At 45.3% G+C, this 18349-nt stretch overlaps 1 protein-coding gene across 9 annotated transcripts in view; it reads right to left on the reverse strand.

The window, feature by feature from the left end:
* PHACTR1 (phosphatase and actin regulator 1) overlaps positions 1 to 18349 on the reverse strand; it is a 502791-nt gene that overhangs the window by 35840 nt on the left and 448602 nt on the right. For all 9 annotated transcript variants that reach the window (XM_069493048.1, XM_069493047.1, XM_069493046.1 and 6 more), the window contains 2 exons: positions 13281 to 13528; positions 10891 to 11047 (listed from right to left, as the gene is read on the reverse strand). In XM_069493048.1, the coding sequence (XP_069349149.1) occupies positions 10891 to 11047; positions 13281 to 13528 (405 nt within the window). The remainder of the gene's footprint in view (positions 1 to 10890; positions 11048 to 13280; positions 13529 to 18349) is intronic.

Consider the following 18349-nt stretch of genomic DNA (forward strand, 5'->3'; position numbering starts at 1 on the left):
TAGTGACACTCATGTACTGGCACCAAGACAGACCCCTTCGGCAATGCACACGGCAGGTTCCACTCAGATGAACCATGTGCCCCTGCATTCCAACTGCCAAGTGTGGAACAGCAAAATGGCAGTATTGAATCCTTACCTATCAATAATAACATTGAATGTGAATGGACTAAATTCTCCAATTAAAAGACATAGAGTGGCTGAATCAATTTAAAAAAAAAAACAAGATCCAACTATAATCAAGTCTCTTTTACTGTGATAATCGTTTTTACGTGACTGGAAGGACTATTAAATAAAGACGACTCATGGCAGTTGTAGGCTCACTGGAATTGTGGAAAAGACACTTTATGCTCATGAAATATTCCATGTGCTCCTCTATGTTTTCTAGTATTCTTTGAAGTTAGATTGGAGTTATCAGACTAGTTCTGGTGAATGGGCTGTGAGCAGAACTGATTTGCATGCCTCTATCCCCTCCTCCCTCACTATCGAGATTGGAGCCACGTGTTCTAGAAGTACGTAAGGGCTACACGATGAGCATACGCCACCAGATCCACGTTAAGTTTAACTTCAGTGAGAAATAAACCTTTACTGCCCGAGGCCACTGGGATTTAGGATTTGCCTCTAGGACAGTGAATATTACTTGTTCCTATTAAAAATGCAAATTAAGTCCGATGTTTCTTTGTTGATTTTTCCATCTAGATGATCTGTCAAATGCTGAAAGTAGAGTGTTAAAGGCATCAGCTGTTTCTGTACTGGGGTCTCTCTCTTTCTCTTTAGCTCTAATAATATTTGCTTCATATATCTGGGTGCTCCAGTGTTGGGTGCATATATATTTGAAATTATTATATTCTCTTGCTAAATTGACCCTTTTATCATTCTATAATGACCTTCTTTGTATCTTTTTATTGTTTTTGTTTTGAAATCTGTTTTAGCTAATCTAAGTAGAACTATTGCTCTTCTTTGGTTTCCATTTGCATGGAAAATCTTTTTCCATCCCTTTATTTTCAGTCTATGTGTGCCTTTTTAGGTGAAGTGAGTTTCCTATAGGCAGCATATAGTTGTTTTTTTTTTTTTTTTTTTTTAAAAAAATCAATTCAGTCACTCTATGTCTTTTAATTGGAGAATTTAGTCCATTCACATTGAGTGTTATTACTGATAGGTAAGGACTTGATACTGCCATGTTGCTATTTGTTTTCTGGCTGTTTTGATGATCTGTCTTTCCTTCCTTCCTTTCCTTCCTTTGTATAAAAGTAATTTTCTCTGGTAGTATGTTTTAATTTATTGCTTTTAATTTTCTGTTATAGGTTGTTGTTTTATAGTTACCATGAGGCTTGCAAATAACATACCCAATTATTTTAAACTGATGACAACCTAACTTTAGCATGGCATTCAGATTCACGAGGAGAGGGAAGGAACTAGCATTCATTATCTACTCCAATTAGGGACTTACTTTGTAGAAGACCCTGGGTGGAAGGTCCACCTCACAGATGTGGAAACTAAGGCTTGACAGGAGCCCAGCTAGTAAATGGCAGAGATAACCTTCAAACCCAGCTCCAAAGTCTTTGACTGTTTTTCCTATTAGACCATGTCTTCTCAAACTTCAGTGTGCATCAGAATCACACTTGTTAAAATGCAGATTTCTGGGCTCCTCCCTTAGATTTCTGATTCTAGGTCTGAGGTAGAGCCTGAGAATATGTGCTTCTAACAAGTTCCCAGGGGACGCTGATGCCACTGGCCCAAGGACCACACTGTGAGAACCACAGCACTGGCCATCTCTGCTCCCCCCATCATGGCAACAGGCCTGAGTGTCAGGCATTTTCGATCTTCCTACTTACTAGGGACAGTCTTACTAAATGCAGTAAAAAGCCCAGCTAAAGCCATGATAGGAGAAAATCTCCTTTTTTCATTCCATGTCTTCTCTCTCCCTTGAGGACATTTGCACAAACAAGCGAGACCTACTGATCTCAACTCCACTGTCCCCACACTACCTACCAAACCACGGGTACCTGGGAGGGAAATTCTGCTCCACATAAAAACTCTAAACCAAACTATAAATGTTTTTCTCAACATTTGCAGAAATAGCAAAGCTCTGTATTTGGGAGGTGTGTTTTTCTTTGCCAGTTATCTTCTCTGAGATCATTAGCTCTGTTTCCTCACCTACAAAGTGGATTCTCAACAGCAGTCACCATGCAGGGTTGTTGGGAAGATTATTAGATGAGGTGCTGATGGAAAAGTGCTTTGTCAACAGCAAAGGGCTTTAAAATCATACACATGTCAGGGACCTTCACCCTGAGAGGTCGTCTCTACATGTAGATGGGTTGATTCTCTTTTCACTTAGCCACATAATCTAAGAAACAGAGCCTTCCTCTCTGCCATCTGCTTAGATTAGCAACAAATAACAAATCACTGCCACTACTGTCGATTAGGAGAAAATCACTTGGGAACAAAAAGTGGGCAGTGAAAAATAAACAGCTCAGTCTTTGACGCCTCCCCTTCATCCACCTTAAGAGGAGCCCCTTAAATTGTGACCATAACAGCAGCCCAGGGGATTCATCTGTTCCCTGTTTAGTCTGCAGTTAAATACAGCTGTGCCCTTCCCACCTCCTGCACCCTGAATTTGAAATGCTGCTGAAATAATTACTCATTTTAAAAAAGCTGTGAAATGTAAAATAAAATGACCCATGACCTCCAAGAATGGCCACTTCTTTTTTTTAAAAAACCTTTGCGAGTTTAAACACTGAGATGGATTCTGTGACCACTGGGTAAAAGGCAGCTCTTTGTCCACCACACTTACTGCGTCAGTGAGAAACGCACAGGCTGCCAGGGCAGCTGCGAGTCAAAGAGACAGGGCACTCAGCAGTGCTCGCCAAGTCGCGGCTCTGTTCCTAGACATCCAGTGTGGGGCTCGCGGACTGTGTCTCCTCTCTTTACACACAGGCACACGCACACACAGAGTCAGGGCTCAGAAACCGTGTCCTGGCAACAGGATGTCAAGAGTTCAGTCTTTACTGCAGTTCTTAACAGCCAGAGGCTGGGGTGAGAGGGCAAGAGGCTACAAATGTCCCTGCGAGGCTCTGAGACACGTTCAATGGCTGTGGGGCCCTGTGATGGGTGTGAACCCTGTCTCAATGCCAGAACCTCTACATGTGTGGTTTTGAAGTCTTACTCTACCGCCTTCCCAGTGTGCCTTGCTCAAGTCTTATCAGGACAGCTTCATCATCTTTCACTGAAAATAAACAAACAAAAAAAACCTCACTGGGCATGTTGTTTCTTTAACTTTCTACCAGACAGGTAGCACTGTAGCCTAGGCTCACCTTGAGCACCTTTCAGAAGATGGCAGCATCCCTGGAGAGCTTTTCCAAAGGATTTTCTATTTTGTGCAGTGAGTTCATGAAAGATGTCAAATGATCTGAAAGTAGCTTAGCTATTCTAAGGGTACATATGTTATGCAAATGTTGCAGGACCCAATAAATACAGTCAAGTCATATTCACCCTGACTTGCCTTGTTCTGATCACGCAGCTTCAGCTTGGTGACTGGTATCACCTTCAGTTTTATGGGAGGTCTCAGAATCCATGGAAAAATTTCCACCAACCTGAGCCACTGCCCTCTAGGCTTTGTGGTTCTGAAGATGAGCCGACACAAGCACCCTCTTTCCATTTCTCTCGTGCCCTCTACGCTGTGCCCTACTCCATGCTACCTCCACCTTCCAGATGATGATGATGATGATGGAGTAAAACCTCAAGGACCAGGGCTGTAGGGAAGCTACTCTCCAAAATTTCACTCGTCTATTTTCCTTCCTTCTTTCTTTCAAGGGGTAATTCACAGTGACACGTACCAGGGACACTAAGTACGTCCAAGTTGAATTGAATTCATGGAGGCTTTGATTGTTATTCCTATTTTTAGAAAGTGTTTTTGCAGCAGCAGCAATTACCTAGCCTGGGGAGATGCCAGCTCACACTCAGCATCAGTCCTTAGATTCCTGGGGAGATGTCGTTTGCTACTTTGGAGCTAGGTGTTGGTGTGTTAGACTCATAGCACCAATTTTCCCAAACCATAAACACTATGCAAGCTACATTTAGAAGCCAGGATTACTGTATTTTATTGCTTGTGCTACAAGCATAAAAAATGGATTTCAATTTTCTCCCCTGAGCATTGTATTATGATTTAAAGCAGCACATAATCCTCTGCACAGATTATTTTACATCTGTTTACAGTGACGACGTTATAGACTACTTAGGAGCATCAAACACAAACTTATGATACTTTTTCTTTCTAGCATATGATTAAATTTTAAATAAGAGAGAATAACATACTAGGCTTCATGGGCTGATCAGACTATTATCTGCCCACCTTCCCCACCATTCACCACCCCTTTGCCACCACAAAGGCAACAGCTTTTTAAAACCGATGGCAATGACAAAGTAGCGAGGAGGAGAGAAAAGAGGGAGAATTTTGGTCCTTTCAAAGGAGGGAACTACATCGGATCCCCCCATGGTGATTAGTGCTGGTTTCCAGGCCTTAAGCGTAGATTCAAGCTATCACATCACCAGGCGCTTTAACCTTAAATGCCTGTGATTCCTGAGCTCACTGAGTGTTCAGGAAGAGAAAGCAGTGGAGCTATTTCAACCATCTTCTTCATCCAACTTAATGTATTCTTCGGTGGTCACTTAGAGCTGGAACACATGTTCTTTTTTAGGAATATGGTACATTGTTCTCATGATCAATCGACACAAGGTAGTCACGTGCCTCATGCCGAGACTGCAGTCATCGATGGACCACATATATGAGGGTGGTCCCATAAGATTATAATACCGTATTTTTACTGTGCCTTCTCTATGTTTAGATACATTTAGACACACAAATGCGTACCACTGTGTTACAAATGCCTACAGTATTCAGCACAGTAAAATGCTGTACAGGATTGTAGCCTAGCAACAACAGGCTGTGTCATACAGCCCAGGTGTGCAGCGGGCTGTGCCGTCTAGGTGTGTGTGAGTACACTCTAGGATGCTCACTCGACGGCTAAACCACCTGATGATGTGTTTCTCAGAACATCGTTAAGTGATGCATAACTGTACATTCAAACTAATTTGGATCCTACAGACACTAATTTTAAATTGCTACAGATACACACGTGCACAGGGTGGCATTTACAACACACAGAACGTTCCCGTCTCATTGTCTCACCAATACGTGTGGTGCGCTCACACAGACTTCACGAACATGCCATAAATAAGATGAACTATGGTTTCCAGGTGGCCCAGGGCTGAGATGGGGTCCTTGGGTTGAATTCAGACCACTGATATATTGCTTTGCCCATATAATGTTTTAAAAAATTGGAATTCTCATTTTTAAGACATTCAGATTTTTTTTGAGAAGAGCAGGCCAACTGCTCCTTCGTTTTCACAAAACAACAGGGGGTTGAAGCTGAACAGTGATGGCCTCTTTACACAAGGGAAGGTCTTTTCCTCTCGCCCCAGTTCCCAGCACGCCCTGTCAACAATCTCATAACTGCCGGCTTCACATCCATCCAGTATCCATTTGTCCCCACGTGCATTTGGAGTCGTGGTCTTTTTTCTAGGTAAATCCACTTTATGCTTCTGCGAATGTTATGGGTTAAATTCTGTCTCCCCAAAGTTTATATGTCGAAATCCTAACCTCCAGGACCTCAGAATGTAACCTGATTTTGAGATAAGGTCTCTATAGGGATAATCAAGTTAAAATGAGGTCATTAGGGTAGGCTCTAATTCAGTGGAATTGGTGTCCTTATAAAAAGCGGAAATTTGAACCCAGAGATATACACAAAGGGAGAGCACATGTGGAGACGAAGGCGGAGATTGAGGTAATGCATCTACAAACCAAGGAGTGCCAAGGATTTGCAGCAAACCACCAGAAGTTAGGAGAGAAGCATGAACAGCTCGTCCCTCCCGGCCCTGAGAAGGAGCCAACACTATCAACGCCTTGATCTCAGATCGTCCAGCCTCCAGAACTGTGAGACATTAAATTTCTGCCGTGTATGCCACTCAATTTGTGGTCCTTTGTTATGGCAGCCCCAGCAAAGGAATACACCAAATAGCTTAAATGAAGTCAGTAGCTTCCTTTGATCATCGGGAAGAGTCATAGGTGAGCAGCCTGAGTTACTGGCTACGTCTAGCCTTGGAAAAGGACGTCACAAGGAGAAATACCCTTTCCCAAACCAAGCAGCCAGGCTGCCAAGAGTATCCACATAGAGAGATGCATCCCTTTAGAAGTGGAGGCTCTGCCTGCTCTGGCTCAGGTGGGTGCTTACAAAATGCTGGTCAACCATGACTGGAGAGAAAACGCTGACAGTTCATCCATGAGTGGGAGGGTGGTATTTTAAGGGTGAAGAAATATTTTAGGGCAAAGAGTGTGCTATGGAGGCAGATTGCCCAAATCCTCATTTACTCCTGAGCTCAGTTTATGTTATAAACTCGTGCACATACTGTGAGGCACCTTCCATTTATTTTTCTTTTCAAGCTTTTTCTCCCATCTGTTCCAAACATTGCCGAGGGTACTGGGGGAGGGGGAGAGGCAGAGGATCTCGGTGGGAGAGGTCTGGGACAGAAGAGCCCCCTTAGCTGGGTCTGAAGAGCTGGCTGTTCCCCAGGAGAGGCCCTGAGTGCACTGGCTATTGAACAGGTCACGTTTCAGAGTCTCAGTGACTTTGTTTAAAAATGAGTCACCCTGGTGACTTCCAGAACAACTCACTTTCTATAGGACGTTTCCAAAACAAAAGCATTCATTGTTTAGACATCGGATTTCTCTTTAGTCCCTGAAAACCCCATTCCTAGTGGTCCTAAGCACCATCTTCCGGGGGTTTCACTGTGTCAATCAGCCCGTGCCCCAAGCTGGACCGTGGAGAAGGGCGAGATGCACTGGCTCTCAACAGGGCACCCTGGCCCGGAACTGTCAGGGGCAGGGCTCCGCACCTGACTTGTAATGCTGATTTTATGGGGAGAGTGTGTTCAGTGGGATTTCAAATAGAGTCCTTTGCATTGAACATCACTCTTGGGGGAATAAAAAGCTTGGTAGATGCGGGGAACTAGGAGTGGGTCTGACAGCTAAGATCCCAGTTAGGCCACTTCAGGATGTGGGGCCCAGAGAAGAGACCCAGAGCGCGCAGCACGGCCTTGCACTGCGGGGCTGTGGTGGGCTGAGGGATCTGCCTGGGGTCTCCACATTTCCACGGACTCGAGGCCACTGGAGACGAAAGGTGCTGCTCACGTATCACTAAGGAGTGACCCCGAGACCAGTGGACTCTAAGAAAACACCATCAGTACAACCCTAAGTATGTTCTCCCACGTGTACCATTTCTTTATTTGTAAGTCATATGTAGGTACTATTGCACTGATATACCATGTACATTATAAGACAGACACAAATAACCACATGAAAAAGAATGCAATAAATTTGAATAGAAGCTCTACCATTTTCACCCTGTACCTCTGTGGATGGTCTTGTGCACCCCTCGGTGCCCTGTGCCATCCTCGAGTCTGTATACATAAGGACCAGAAACAATGTGCAGCCACTGACCATGTTCACGTCTCTAGGGCAGTCCACACTTCTCCAACGGTGGTTGGCCAAAATAGTTATAAGAAAATCTAGATGACTTACTGACTGAGATTTAGGAAAGTCTGCCCAATAGCATCTATGAGAAAACATTTTTAGAACAATAATTTTTTCATTTTTCTGCATAAACTGCCTTAACGCTGGGAGGTTCTGCAAAAATTGACATCGTTTTACCCCACCCCCAATTTGGGATTGTTCTTGGAGTACTGCACATTGTGTGTGTGTGTGTGTGTGTGTGTGTGTGTTTCCTTATGCTATTAAAGCTGTCAGGCTAAAATTATGTTTTCTCTCTTGCTTACTCCAAGAGGACTATAGACTCGGCTGAATGATTTTCAAACAGCTTCAGATTTCCAGCATATTACTGCTGCCTCAAATAGCCAAAGAATGCCAGAGCCGCACGGCTTCAGAAATGCAATACAACACACTTCTGCAACACAACACACTTCTACATTCTTTCAGTTACTTTTTGAGATGACGAAGCATACATTTTCAAGCAGTGATCAGATGACCTGGTCTAATCCCCTCAGATTATAAAATTAAGCACCAGGGAGGGCAAATGGTATTTATGAGATGGCAGAACCAGAGTGAGACCCAAATGCCTGACTCCACAATAGCATTCTCTCTACCGTGGACACCTTTTGTTCTCAGATTTTCTCTTCACTCTGCCCTGGCTTCATGATAAACGAGTGGGTGGGACATGCAGTTGGGCTCTCATGTAGGGACGAAAGGGAACAGTCCCTAAAACTCTTTGGGTGCGCATCAATGGCTGTGCTACCTCAAAGACAGCCTTGAGATGCAGATTTGGCCTATCCACCTGATTTGCTGAACTCTGTACAACCTTGCCAACCTGCTAAACACTTCTGATATCCTCTCCTTTAGCAGAGCCCCTGTAATCTGGCTAGAGCTGCCAAGGGTCTTACTACAAAGAAAGAAACTCCCCAGCTGAAAGAGTGAACAGAGACAAAGTGGATTCAGAGGGAGACGCAGGCCAGCTCAGAGCCTGTTCAACACTGCCTTCTCTGCTTGTGTCTTTCTCTCCTGAGCCGCTGTGTCTTCTCCTGCTATTGATCATAATGAATGAAGGCTGGGAGTGGACACACGCTACGGTCAACCTTCAGTGGATTTTACAAATTCCAACTAGTATTTAAGTGTCCTTGCAAGAAGAAGGGTTGAGAAAGGGTTGGTTCCCCAGGACAAGATTTCAGATGCAGAGAACTTCTTCTGGTGCATGGATGGTCTTTGTCTCTTCCCACCTCTGGGTTTTGACGTAGCCTTTTCCAGCTGGTCATGGTGGTCGTATGTGGATGTGTGTTCAGGCATGAGAGGCTGGGGCTGTCTTTCTTTTCAGGAGTATGCTCTGGGACAATGGTGCCCTTTTTCACCATGCCAGTTAACACCAGGCAGAGGGGCTCTACAGTGGACAAACAGGTGGCCAGCCTCTCCCATCGGCTTCCTACGTCTCCCATCTCTCTCTCCAGCTCTCCACAGAAGAGGCCACCCTGGACAGCCAGATGCATTGGCACCTCACATCTGCAGACATGTCTCCATGAGCCCCCCACATATCTGGGGCTCTGCCTGTGCTGTAGTGGAGCTGGGGAAATGGGAAGTGAGCGAAGGAAGTATGATAAAGGATGCCCATGCTCAGGGGAGGAGGGGTGGAGTTGAACTTTGGGAAAGAGGGCTGGTTCAAGGACCTGCTCCTTCTCTTTTTCCTTATCCCCCAAAGGATAATGTGCAAACGTGAACAAGCTGGGTCAGGAAGCAGCCCAGAACCATACCCACCCACCCACCCCGTCATAAGATCTGGTTATATGTAGTCTGGGAGAAGAGAACTGGGAAGACCAGGATCACTGTCTCCAAGTCCTCTAGAGCATGACTTGTTAAGAGGGATGAGGCTACAAAAACCAGAATAAGAACAATGGGTGGGAGTTGCATGGACAGAAATTTTGGTTCAATAGAAGGAAGAATGTTGAACAATCAGGCTTTCTGACAATGGGATGGGAACTCTAGACAGTTGTAGCTATCACTGAGATATTAAGAGAGATCCGGACAACCACACTGTGGCTACGTTACTCCATTCAGTGAGAGACAGTGTGTGTGTGTGGATAGCAGGTGGTTAGATATTTTCATTCTCTGACTCTGAAGACTGCGTAACACTAGGTCAAATCATCTATGAGTGTTGACCATTTTACACAGCCTTGCACTGTCACCACATCATCCTCCAGTTGAAAACCTAGTTACGTATGAGAAAGAAGCTGCCCTTAAGAAACAAAATAAATCAGAGGGCAGGGAAGACACCAGCATACCACGGGATGACGCCTATGCCTGCGTAACCTCTTTAGGTACCACTTTGCTCACTTGTACAATGTGAGGGTGATAATGACAACGGATAATTGAGAGCTTGCTCTGGGCCAGACACTGTTTTAAATACTTACGTTGTTTAATTTTCACAGCTCACTGTTTAACAAATGCAGAAACACAGGCAAGGAGAACGAGTGCCTTACTGAAGGCTATACAGCCAGTAAGAGGGAGAGGCAGGATGAGGCCCCTATAGACTTCTATTACATCCAAACACTCAGCGCAGTGCCTGGTGCAAAGTTAGGGCCCAGAAGGGAGCACTCCGGAGCTGTGCTGTGAGACATTATGCGAGGTTACTACAGTTCTCTATGCCTGGTGTTCTCACTTGTAAAACAGGCATACAAATGTCTACCTTATAGAAAGGCTCCAAGATTAAATGATTTAATACATGTAGAAGGTTTAAACAATACTGGCCAATAATAACTGCTCCACAAATGTTACCTAATACCATACAAACATGCCCTAGATTACAAACACACACATAGGTGTTTAATATATTAATATAGCATAAAGCTATGCCTATGTCTCTGGTATCCACACATAAAGGGCACTCACTCAGGAAGAATCCTGAGGCACCACTACCAACCACTTAACAGGACAGCAGAGAGTGTGTTTATCTGACTGCTTTGTGCTTAACCAAACCACAACTCATCTATACATAGGTTTTCAATTCTGTTGGATGATAGAGATTTTCCTATAGATGGTTATTCTCCCTGGAAACCTGTCAGTTTCTCCCTGAAGCTTGAATCAAGTGAAATTTCTAAGATTTGGATGAGTGAAGGAGAGAGAACTGCAGAAGCAACCCTAGAGACAAAATGGGATGTTTTCCACTGGCTCTTTCTGCAGTAAGTTACTCAAGAAACACCAAGGACTGAATTGCGGGTGGAGACTGAATTCTTCTCCTGCAGTCTGGAGTGGGGAGGACAGAGGTGCTGCCAACCTACCTGGTGAGCTTGGTGCCGATCTGTTGCCTCAGCTCCAGCCGCTCTTCGTCCGTCTGCCTGGGAAGGATGTTCTTTTCTTCTAGCTCTCGCTTGGAGGGCCTGTTGCTGAGTTTGATGGCCAAGGAGTCCTTCCTGCAGACCTTTATGGCCAGGGAGCCTGCAGGAGGGAGAAATGACTTAATTAGGGCTGACACATATCTGCCTGGGCTCCGTCAAGGCCAACCCTGGACCATAAGGCACAAGGCAGGAAGGAAGTCATCAAGGGCTTAACACCTGAGAGTGGTTAAGGCCTCAGTTCACAGAGTTCCTGCCACTGGCATGGCCTGTCCTCCTAGCACTGTGCGGGGCATGTGGGGAGCACCCGGGGAGTCTGTGGCTGGAGCTCCGCTCACCGGAACGCCCAGCATGCAGGCAGCGTCACGAATGAGGGCAGGAGCAGCAGTGGGGTGCGGGACACTGCAGAGCGGGGAGACAGGCTTCCGGAGGAGGAGGGGCTGACCCCTGAAGGAGAGATGAGATTCCAACAGGCAGCAGGGCTGGGGGGATCTGCACCTGCCCAAGCTCCGTGGTGACAGATAAGCCAGGCGATCACAGGACACAGAAGAGATGGCCTATGCTGGAGCTAGGGGACAGGAAGGAGGATGAAGGTGGACAGACACAGCGGGGCCAGTTTGGGGTGGGAGTGGAGGTGAGGGCTTTAAAACAGGCAATATCCCGCGGTTGCTCTTTCTTTTTAACATGAGGGTTTCCGAGCAGCCAGGCAGGGCTTCCTTACTTCTGGTATAAATCCCTGGTTCTCAGCCAGGGACGATTTTGCACCCCAGGGCACACTTGGCAAGGTCTAGAGGTGTTTCTGGTTATCACAACTGCGGTGGCAGGGGGAGGCTGCTACTGGCAGCTCGAGGATGGAGGCTAGGGGTGCTAAGCATCCTACAGTGAACAGCACAGCCCCTACGACAAAGAATGATCTGGTCCAAAATGCCAAGAGTGCTGAGGTCAAAGAAATCCTGGTATGAAACATTCAATTCCCTGGGTACAAAACGGCAAACAGAGCAGAGCAGCTGCTTCTCCATTCACTGACCACTTGGGGCTTTGCCTGCCTTGTCAGGTTCCTCCTTGACATCACTTTGAGCAGCTGACAGCTCACCAGGGCTCTCGCTGGGTCCCAACTTTAACCTGCTAGCTGAAGCCTGGTGAGTACAGAGCAAGAGGATGGTACCGACAAGCAACAAGTCTGGGGATTCCTCTGGGCTTTATTTAGTAGTGCTGTTCCTTCTGCCTCCACTGGTTTTGGAACATGTGCTTTGGAATCTGACGCAGCCGCCACTAAATCCCAGAGCCCCCTTAGCAGAAGTGAGGCTCTGGGCCACCTCCTTATGTCTCCATTTTCTGCCCTTATCTATAAAACGGGGGTAATAGTGTCTATGCCACAGGGGTATTGAGATATAAGTAAGAGATTAAAATCTTAGCCTGTTGTCAGGCATACAGTATATATATTTAATACATGGTTGCTGTTATATATTTGTTCATTAAAAAGTTGATTACTTATCAGACCACAATGATAGGTTTAGAACTTTGCTTTCTCCATTTCTTCTCTTATTTCTTAGCCCATTTAAAGGTCTGAAATGAGAAATTTAAGTTCAGGCCTTTTAAAGTTGCTGAGATGTGCTTAAAAATGAATTTGTTGCATACACAGTGGTTAGTATTTCTCAGTGTTTTCTAGATGGGAACAGACTTTTAAGCTTTTTTATCCCCTCCCTTATTAATTTGGAGGGAGGGGGTTGTACCCAAGGGAGGCAACACAGCCATCTGAAGAGGTAGGAGGTAGGAGCATGGTGTTGCAATTTTTAGAGTTATGAGGGTATTTTAAGGACATTTATGCTCTCATATTGCTGGTGTATGAAGTGAGTCCCTTGGAGGTTAATTGAGCTGCCCTCTGACCCAGGGCTAGTTAACACCACTCTCAGGGTCGATATGACCCAGGGTCAGTTAACACCACTCTCAGGGTCGGTGTGGCCCAGGGCCAGTTAACACCACTCTCAGGGTGGGTGTGACCCAGGGCTAGTTAACACCACTCTCAGGGTCGGTGTGGCCCAGGGCCAGTTAACACCACTCTCAGGGTGGGTGTGACCCAGGGCCAGTTAACACCACTCTCAGGGTCGGTGTGGCCCAGGGCCAGTTAACACCACTCTCAGGGTCAGTGTGACCCAGGGCCAGTTAACACCACTCTCAGGGTCGGTGTGGCCCAGGGCCAGTGAACACCACACTCAGGGTTGGTATGACCCAGGGCCAGTGAACACCACACTCAGGGTCAGAACCCAGTGGACAGGCTCTCTGTCCACAATACCATGCTGCCCTCTGCCCACTGTGAAGAGGCTGGATGAACGTACTGGTATACAATGAGCTGTCATCATCTTCGTCCTCTTCCTCTTCCTCCTCTTCTCTTGTGTACAGGCAAGAAGAGTCTTCGTAGTCTGATTCATGAGGCACATTTTCTTTATTGTCATCACATTCAATCACAACAGTTGGCACTTGTCTTATTTCTGGAAGGCCCATAGGTCCTGCTTTTGTGACACCGTCACCCGAGTGCAAACCAGAGCTGTGGTAAGAAGTGGAACAGGGGACCCGCTGCTCAGAGCTGTTTAAAGAGAAGGAGGAAAGAGGAAATTCATTTTGGCTAACATGTTATAGAAAGGCACTGGCATCATTTGCAAACTCAGTTGTCCAGTCCTAAGAGACAAAGGGTACACCGGGCTATTAAAATCCCATTTCTCATCTTACAGTTAATCGTTTTAGGATGGCAGCGTTTCCTGAAGGTGGCGGTGGCATGGAATAGGAAATAAGAATTATAATTCCCTGTGAATGGGTGGTGGTGATGGTTGCACAACAATGTGAACGTACTTAATGCCACTGAACTGTACGTTTTAAAATGGTTAAGATGGTAAATTTTATGTTATGTGTGTTTGCCACAATATTAAAAAAATTTTTGAAAAGCAGGGGTAAAGGATTAATTTGATAGCGGAGCAAGAGATCCAGGAGGGAAAGATAATAACTGAGGTTCCAGTTTTCACAAGCTGTACAGGGTGACTGATGGGAATTGAGTGTGGGAGAGACTGAAATGTCACAGGTGGAGACTCGGAGAAAGGCAAGGGGGTTGGGGGCGGCGAGTAGAAGGCTGGAGACCCATGCGTGACACAGTCAGGGATGACCTAGAGAAAGTTCTCTCCCAGGGACGGTGTCAGATCCTCAGCAGGGAGCCACAGGTGACACCAGTCTGGTTTTTCTGTAAGGTCAGTTTTCTAAGAAGCAATGATGATGATAATTTTCGTTCTATCTCTTAAGTTGAGCCAACTCTCATCAAATATATTTAATGTTTTAAAAAGCTATACAAGTTCATTGTTGGAAAATTAGAAAATACATGTCATCAAAAATAAAGAAAAGAGTTATTTTCTTAATAGCGTCTAAGGATGATATAACAATTTAGAATCCTTTTAATGACAGGCTGTCCATAAAGTCCAGCAAGAATGAGAATATGGAGCCAGAAACACATAGTTAAATTTTGTAATTCTTTTTCAGATTAACTGGAAGTGGAATTTATGTCTTTCATTTAAGGAATTTCTAAACATAGGAAACTCAGTGCATTTTACAACCAAAAGTGTCTGACACTCATAAGGAAATGGAGCATAAGGTTATGTTATCGATCAGTAAGATTTACATCTCAATATTTTGTCCAAGACAAATCTTACTTACGACATATGAATGCATGAGTCTCCTTTGAAGCTTTCAATTATGCTTTAAATTATTGCTATGTCTAATTTAAATTCAATTAACTTTCTTCCTTCCATTGTTTCCCAAGAGCTGTTTTTCTCTTTGTATTTTCCACATAGCTCTTCAGTGACACGTGGAAAATCTAGTTAACACATTATGAGCTATAACATTTGAGGCAATGAACCAAATCAACTTAAAAAAAAAAACTTCAACTACTGAATAAGAATTAAATCACATATTTACAAAAATGCAGCACCTTACGCAGTTTAAGTGGGCCCATTTCCCACCTAATACAAATGGCAATGGGAGCAGGACAGTGAAATACATGACAGATGGTCTCCAGTGTGACAATTATAACATGTAACTGGAATATGGGCTGATGGGGAACTTCCTGCCACCCTGGAGGTGGCCCTTCCATCGGGCACCAGCAGCGACTGCATTCCAACAGTGCCTGGATTTCCACACTGGGTACTGAAGGAAATAGGAATGGAAGAGGCAAAAACGTAATCCATGGCGTGTGTTTTGCCCCAATCCTGCCTTTCCCTCTCCCCTCTTTACAGTTTAATAGCAATGGTTCCCACGAAGGCACAGAGCTTGGGATGCGGCAGCTGGGAGCCAGGATGCGAAGCAGCCCGGAGATATTCTTATCTGGTGGGAAGACTCTTTCGTGGAAAGAAAAAAAAAAAAAAAAAGCTGGAGACCAGAAAGCATGAGTTTCTTAAGGTAGAAGGCTCCAAACTGATTCAAGAGGACAGAGAAGGGAAGATAAGCAATTCATCCCCAAGGTAGTCTGTGATAAACAAGAAGCTGTGGTTTCCTTTCCTTCAAAGACACATGGGAAGTGTGAGATCTTCTTGAGAAGGATGGGGTTACATGGGGGACCCCCAGCTGCTTTGGCAGGTACCAGGGACCAGGGACCAGTCATGGTAGTCAGCAGCTACTTGTTGGGGGCGCTACAGAAACAGCTGGAGACCTCCGGGGCCAGTGAGGTCATCTTCCTGAAGTGTGACTCCTAGCACCTGCTAGAATACGCAGCTTCCTTAAGAAGGAAGGAGGTGTTTTCCAGGAAGCTAGGTGAATTGACCAAAAGAGGTTTCAAATATTCTGTTAATAAACATCCACTGAATGCCAACCACGTGTCAGGAAAGGTCCTGAGAGGAAGACAAATACCCACATATTTGTAACTATGGAGAACCCCAGGAGAGCAAGAAAAGAGTGGAGAAGGAGGCTGGAAGGGTTATCAGGGGCCCTCAGTTTGAGGAGTCAAGACAGATCTGAGGCCACGATTTGCCACTCACTCTCTTTCTCTCTTCTTGACATTGGGCAAATTGTTGAACCTCTGAGCTCGGCTTCCTCAACTGCAGAAGTGGGCAAATCATGTCTTTTTTGTAGGGCTGGTGCATGTGAAGTAGCCCATTGGCCTGGCCTTAAATGAGACTCTCACTTGTTCTTTACAGAAACGGCCCCCCAAGTGCTTTTGCAGCAAGCCCAGTTTCTGCCCATTCCCTACACTTCTGTCAGAGCAGCCTTGTAAAGCTTGGATCTGCGAGCCTCGCCCATTAGAATGTTGAAGGCCGCCCCAACCTATAAGACCAGTGCTCTAGGAATGACAAATGGAAAACCAGTTCACACATTATGAGCAAAGAACAAGACCAACTCCAATGCAGCGTCTCATTATGTGTGGCCTCTGCCCCTGGAGGTGGTGGGCAGAAAAGGGAACACCCAGCAGAATGTCAGTCTCAGCAACGCCGCTTCTATATACTAGACTGTCATGTAGAAGATTTGCTCAAAATAAAGGCCTTCATTGCAAAAAAGAGGTGAAAACCACCAGCCCTACAAGCAGTAGTTAAAACACAGTATGATGTGCTTACCACACTGTATACAATATGGCCCACGTAATTAACCCAGCCTCATTTCCCCTTCTCACCTCTGTCTCCAAACAGCTACCCCTGGTCACCTGCAACTATGCATTCAACACTCTCGGGCCTGGAACGTGCACCTATCCCATCTTCACCCCATTCATTCCTATCTTTTACGACTTGTCTCAGGCAACGCCTTGCCTGTGTTCACGGTAGACTGCTCAACTGTGAAGGTCGTGACCATCTGTTTATGTACCATTCCCCTTTCCACCCAGGCTGTAGGCTCCTGGCAAGACAGGAGCCGTGTCTCGTGTTTGTCTCTGGTGCTGGTACCATGCCTGATGCAAAGTGGACACAGTCATTGTTTATTGTTTTAGCTGAAGGAAAGAAATATGAGCTGGAATGACTGCTACTTAGATGCATTTGTAAGTGGTTGACAAACCATATTCAAAGGCATTAAGAAATTGTTTCAAATTTAATTTTCAGGAAGGCATCTCATGGTGTACTGCAGGGATGTGGTGGCCCAGACTCCGCTGGCACCTTTATCAATGGCTTAGATAATGACAGAGAGGACATTCTCATCGAGTACATGAAAGAGTCAAGGCGGAGAACAAGAGGAGGGAGAGTGAAAAAAGGGAACATTTACTGCAAGTGTCACCCACTGTTCTAGAACTTTCACATACAGTATCTTACTTCACCTTTATGACAACCCTACAGGACAGGTGCCATTACCCCTATTTTATGAAACACAAATTCGAAGCTCTGAGAGGGGAGTTTACAGGCCCACAACCCGTTAAAGGAAGGAGTTGGAATTTGAGCCCACTCTGTCACAATATTCTGTATCCCAAAGTTGAACCGTGATACCTAACAAGATTGTATACTTTGATTAAACACAAACCCTACTAACTATACCCATGCAAAATGGGGGAAAGATCATGCCTTGTCAACAGCATGTGTAAAAAATGGGCATCATTACTTTACAGCTGTTTTAGATCTTACTAATCGAGGTAAGTAATAGCGCTCTGCCCTGCCATGAGCAGGCCACTCCTGGGCATTGAGTTTAAAGCAGCAGTCCCCAACCTTTTTGGCACCGGGAACCGGTTTCATGGAAGACAAAATTTTTTCCCTGGATGGGGGTGGGGAGGGTGGGAGGGAGGTGGAGCTCAGGCGGTGATGCGAGCTATGGGGAGCAGCTGTAAATACAGATGAAGCTTCCTTGCTCACCTGCTGCTCACCTCCTGCTGTGTGCTCCCTCTGCCTCCGTTCCTTGTCCTAAGTTTCATGGAAAACAATTTTTCCATGGACAGGGGTGGGGTGGGGTGGGGATGGCAGAGCTCTACAGCCCAGTCCCTAACAGGCCATGGACCGGTACCAGTCCGCAGCCTAGGGGTTGGGGACCACAGGTTTAAAGGATTCATCTTAGACACTGGGTTCGGAATTGTCAGGGTGGTGAGGGGACCCATCTGTTTACCCATCGTCGTGGCTGCTTTGGGACCAAAATGGTAGAGCAGAATAGTTGCAAGAGAGCTTAAAATACTTACTACTATCCAGTTCTTTACAGAAAAAGTTTTCTGAGCCCTGATCTAAACCAATGTTTCCTAAACCTCGATCATACTCACACCTCCTTAATTTTTCGTGTATGCCATCTTTGCAGTCCGTTCACTATTATTTGCTTTGTATTTTTAAGTCAATGCAGTACTTTTTTAAAAACTTCAACACTATTGTAGCCTCATCTTAAGCAAATATTTTTGTAACCACAGGCTATATATGATAATTATATGTTTATAACATGTTAAGATAAATATATATTTTTATATTTACAATCCACGTGT

Source organism: Eulemur rufifrons, chromosome 18, assembly GCF_041146395.1.
Source record: "Eulemur rufifrons isolate Redbay chromosome 18, OSU_ERuf_1, whole genome shotgun sequence".
NCBI classification, from domain to species: Eukaryota; Metazoa; Chordata; class Mammalia; order Primates; family Lemuridae; genus Eulemur; species Eulemur rufifrons.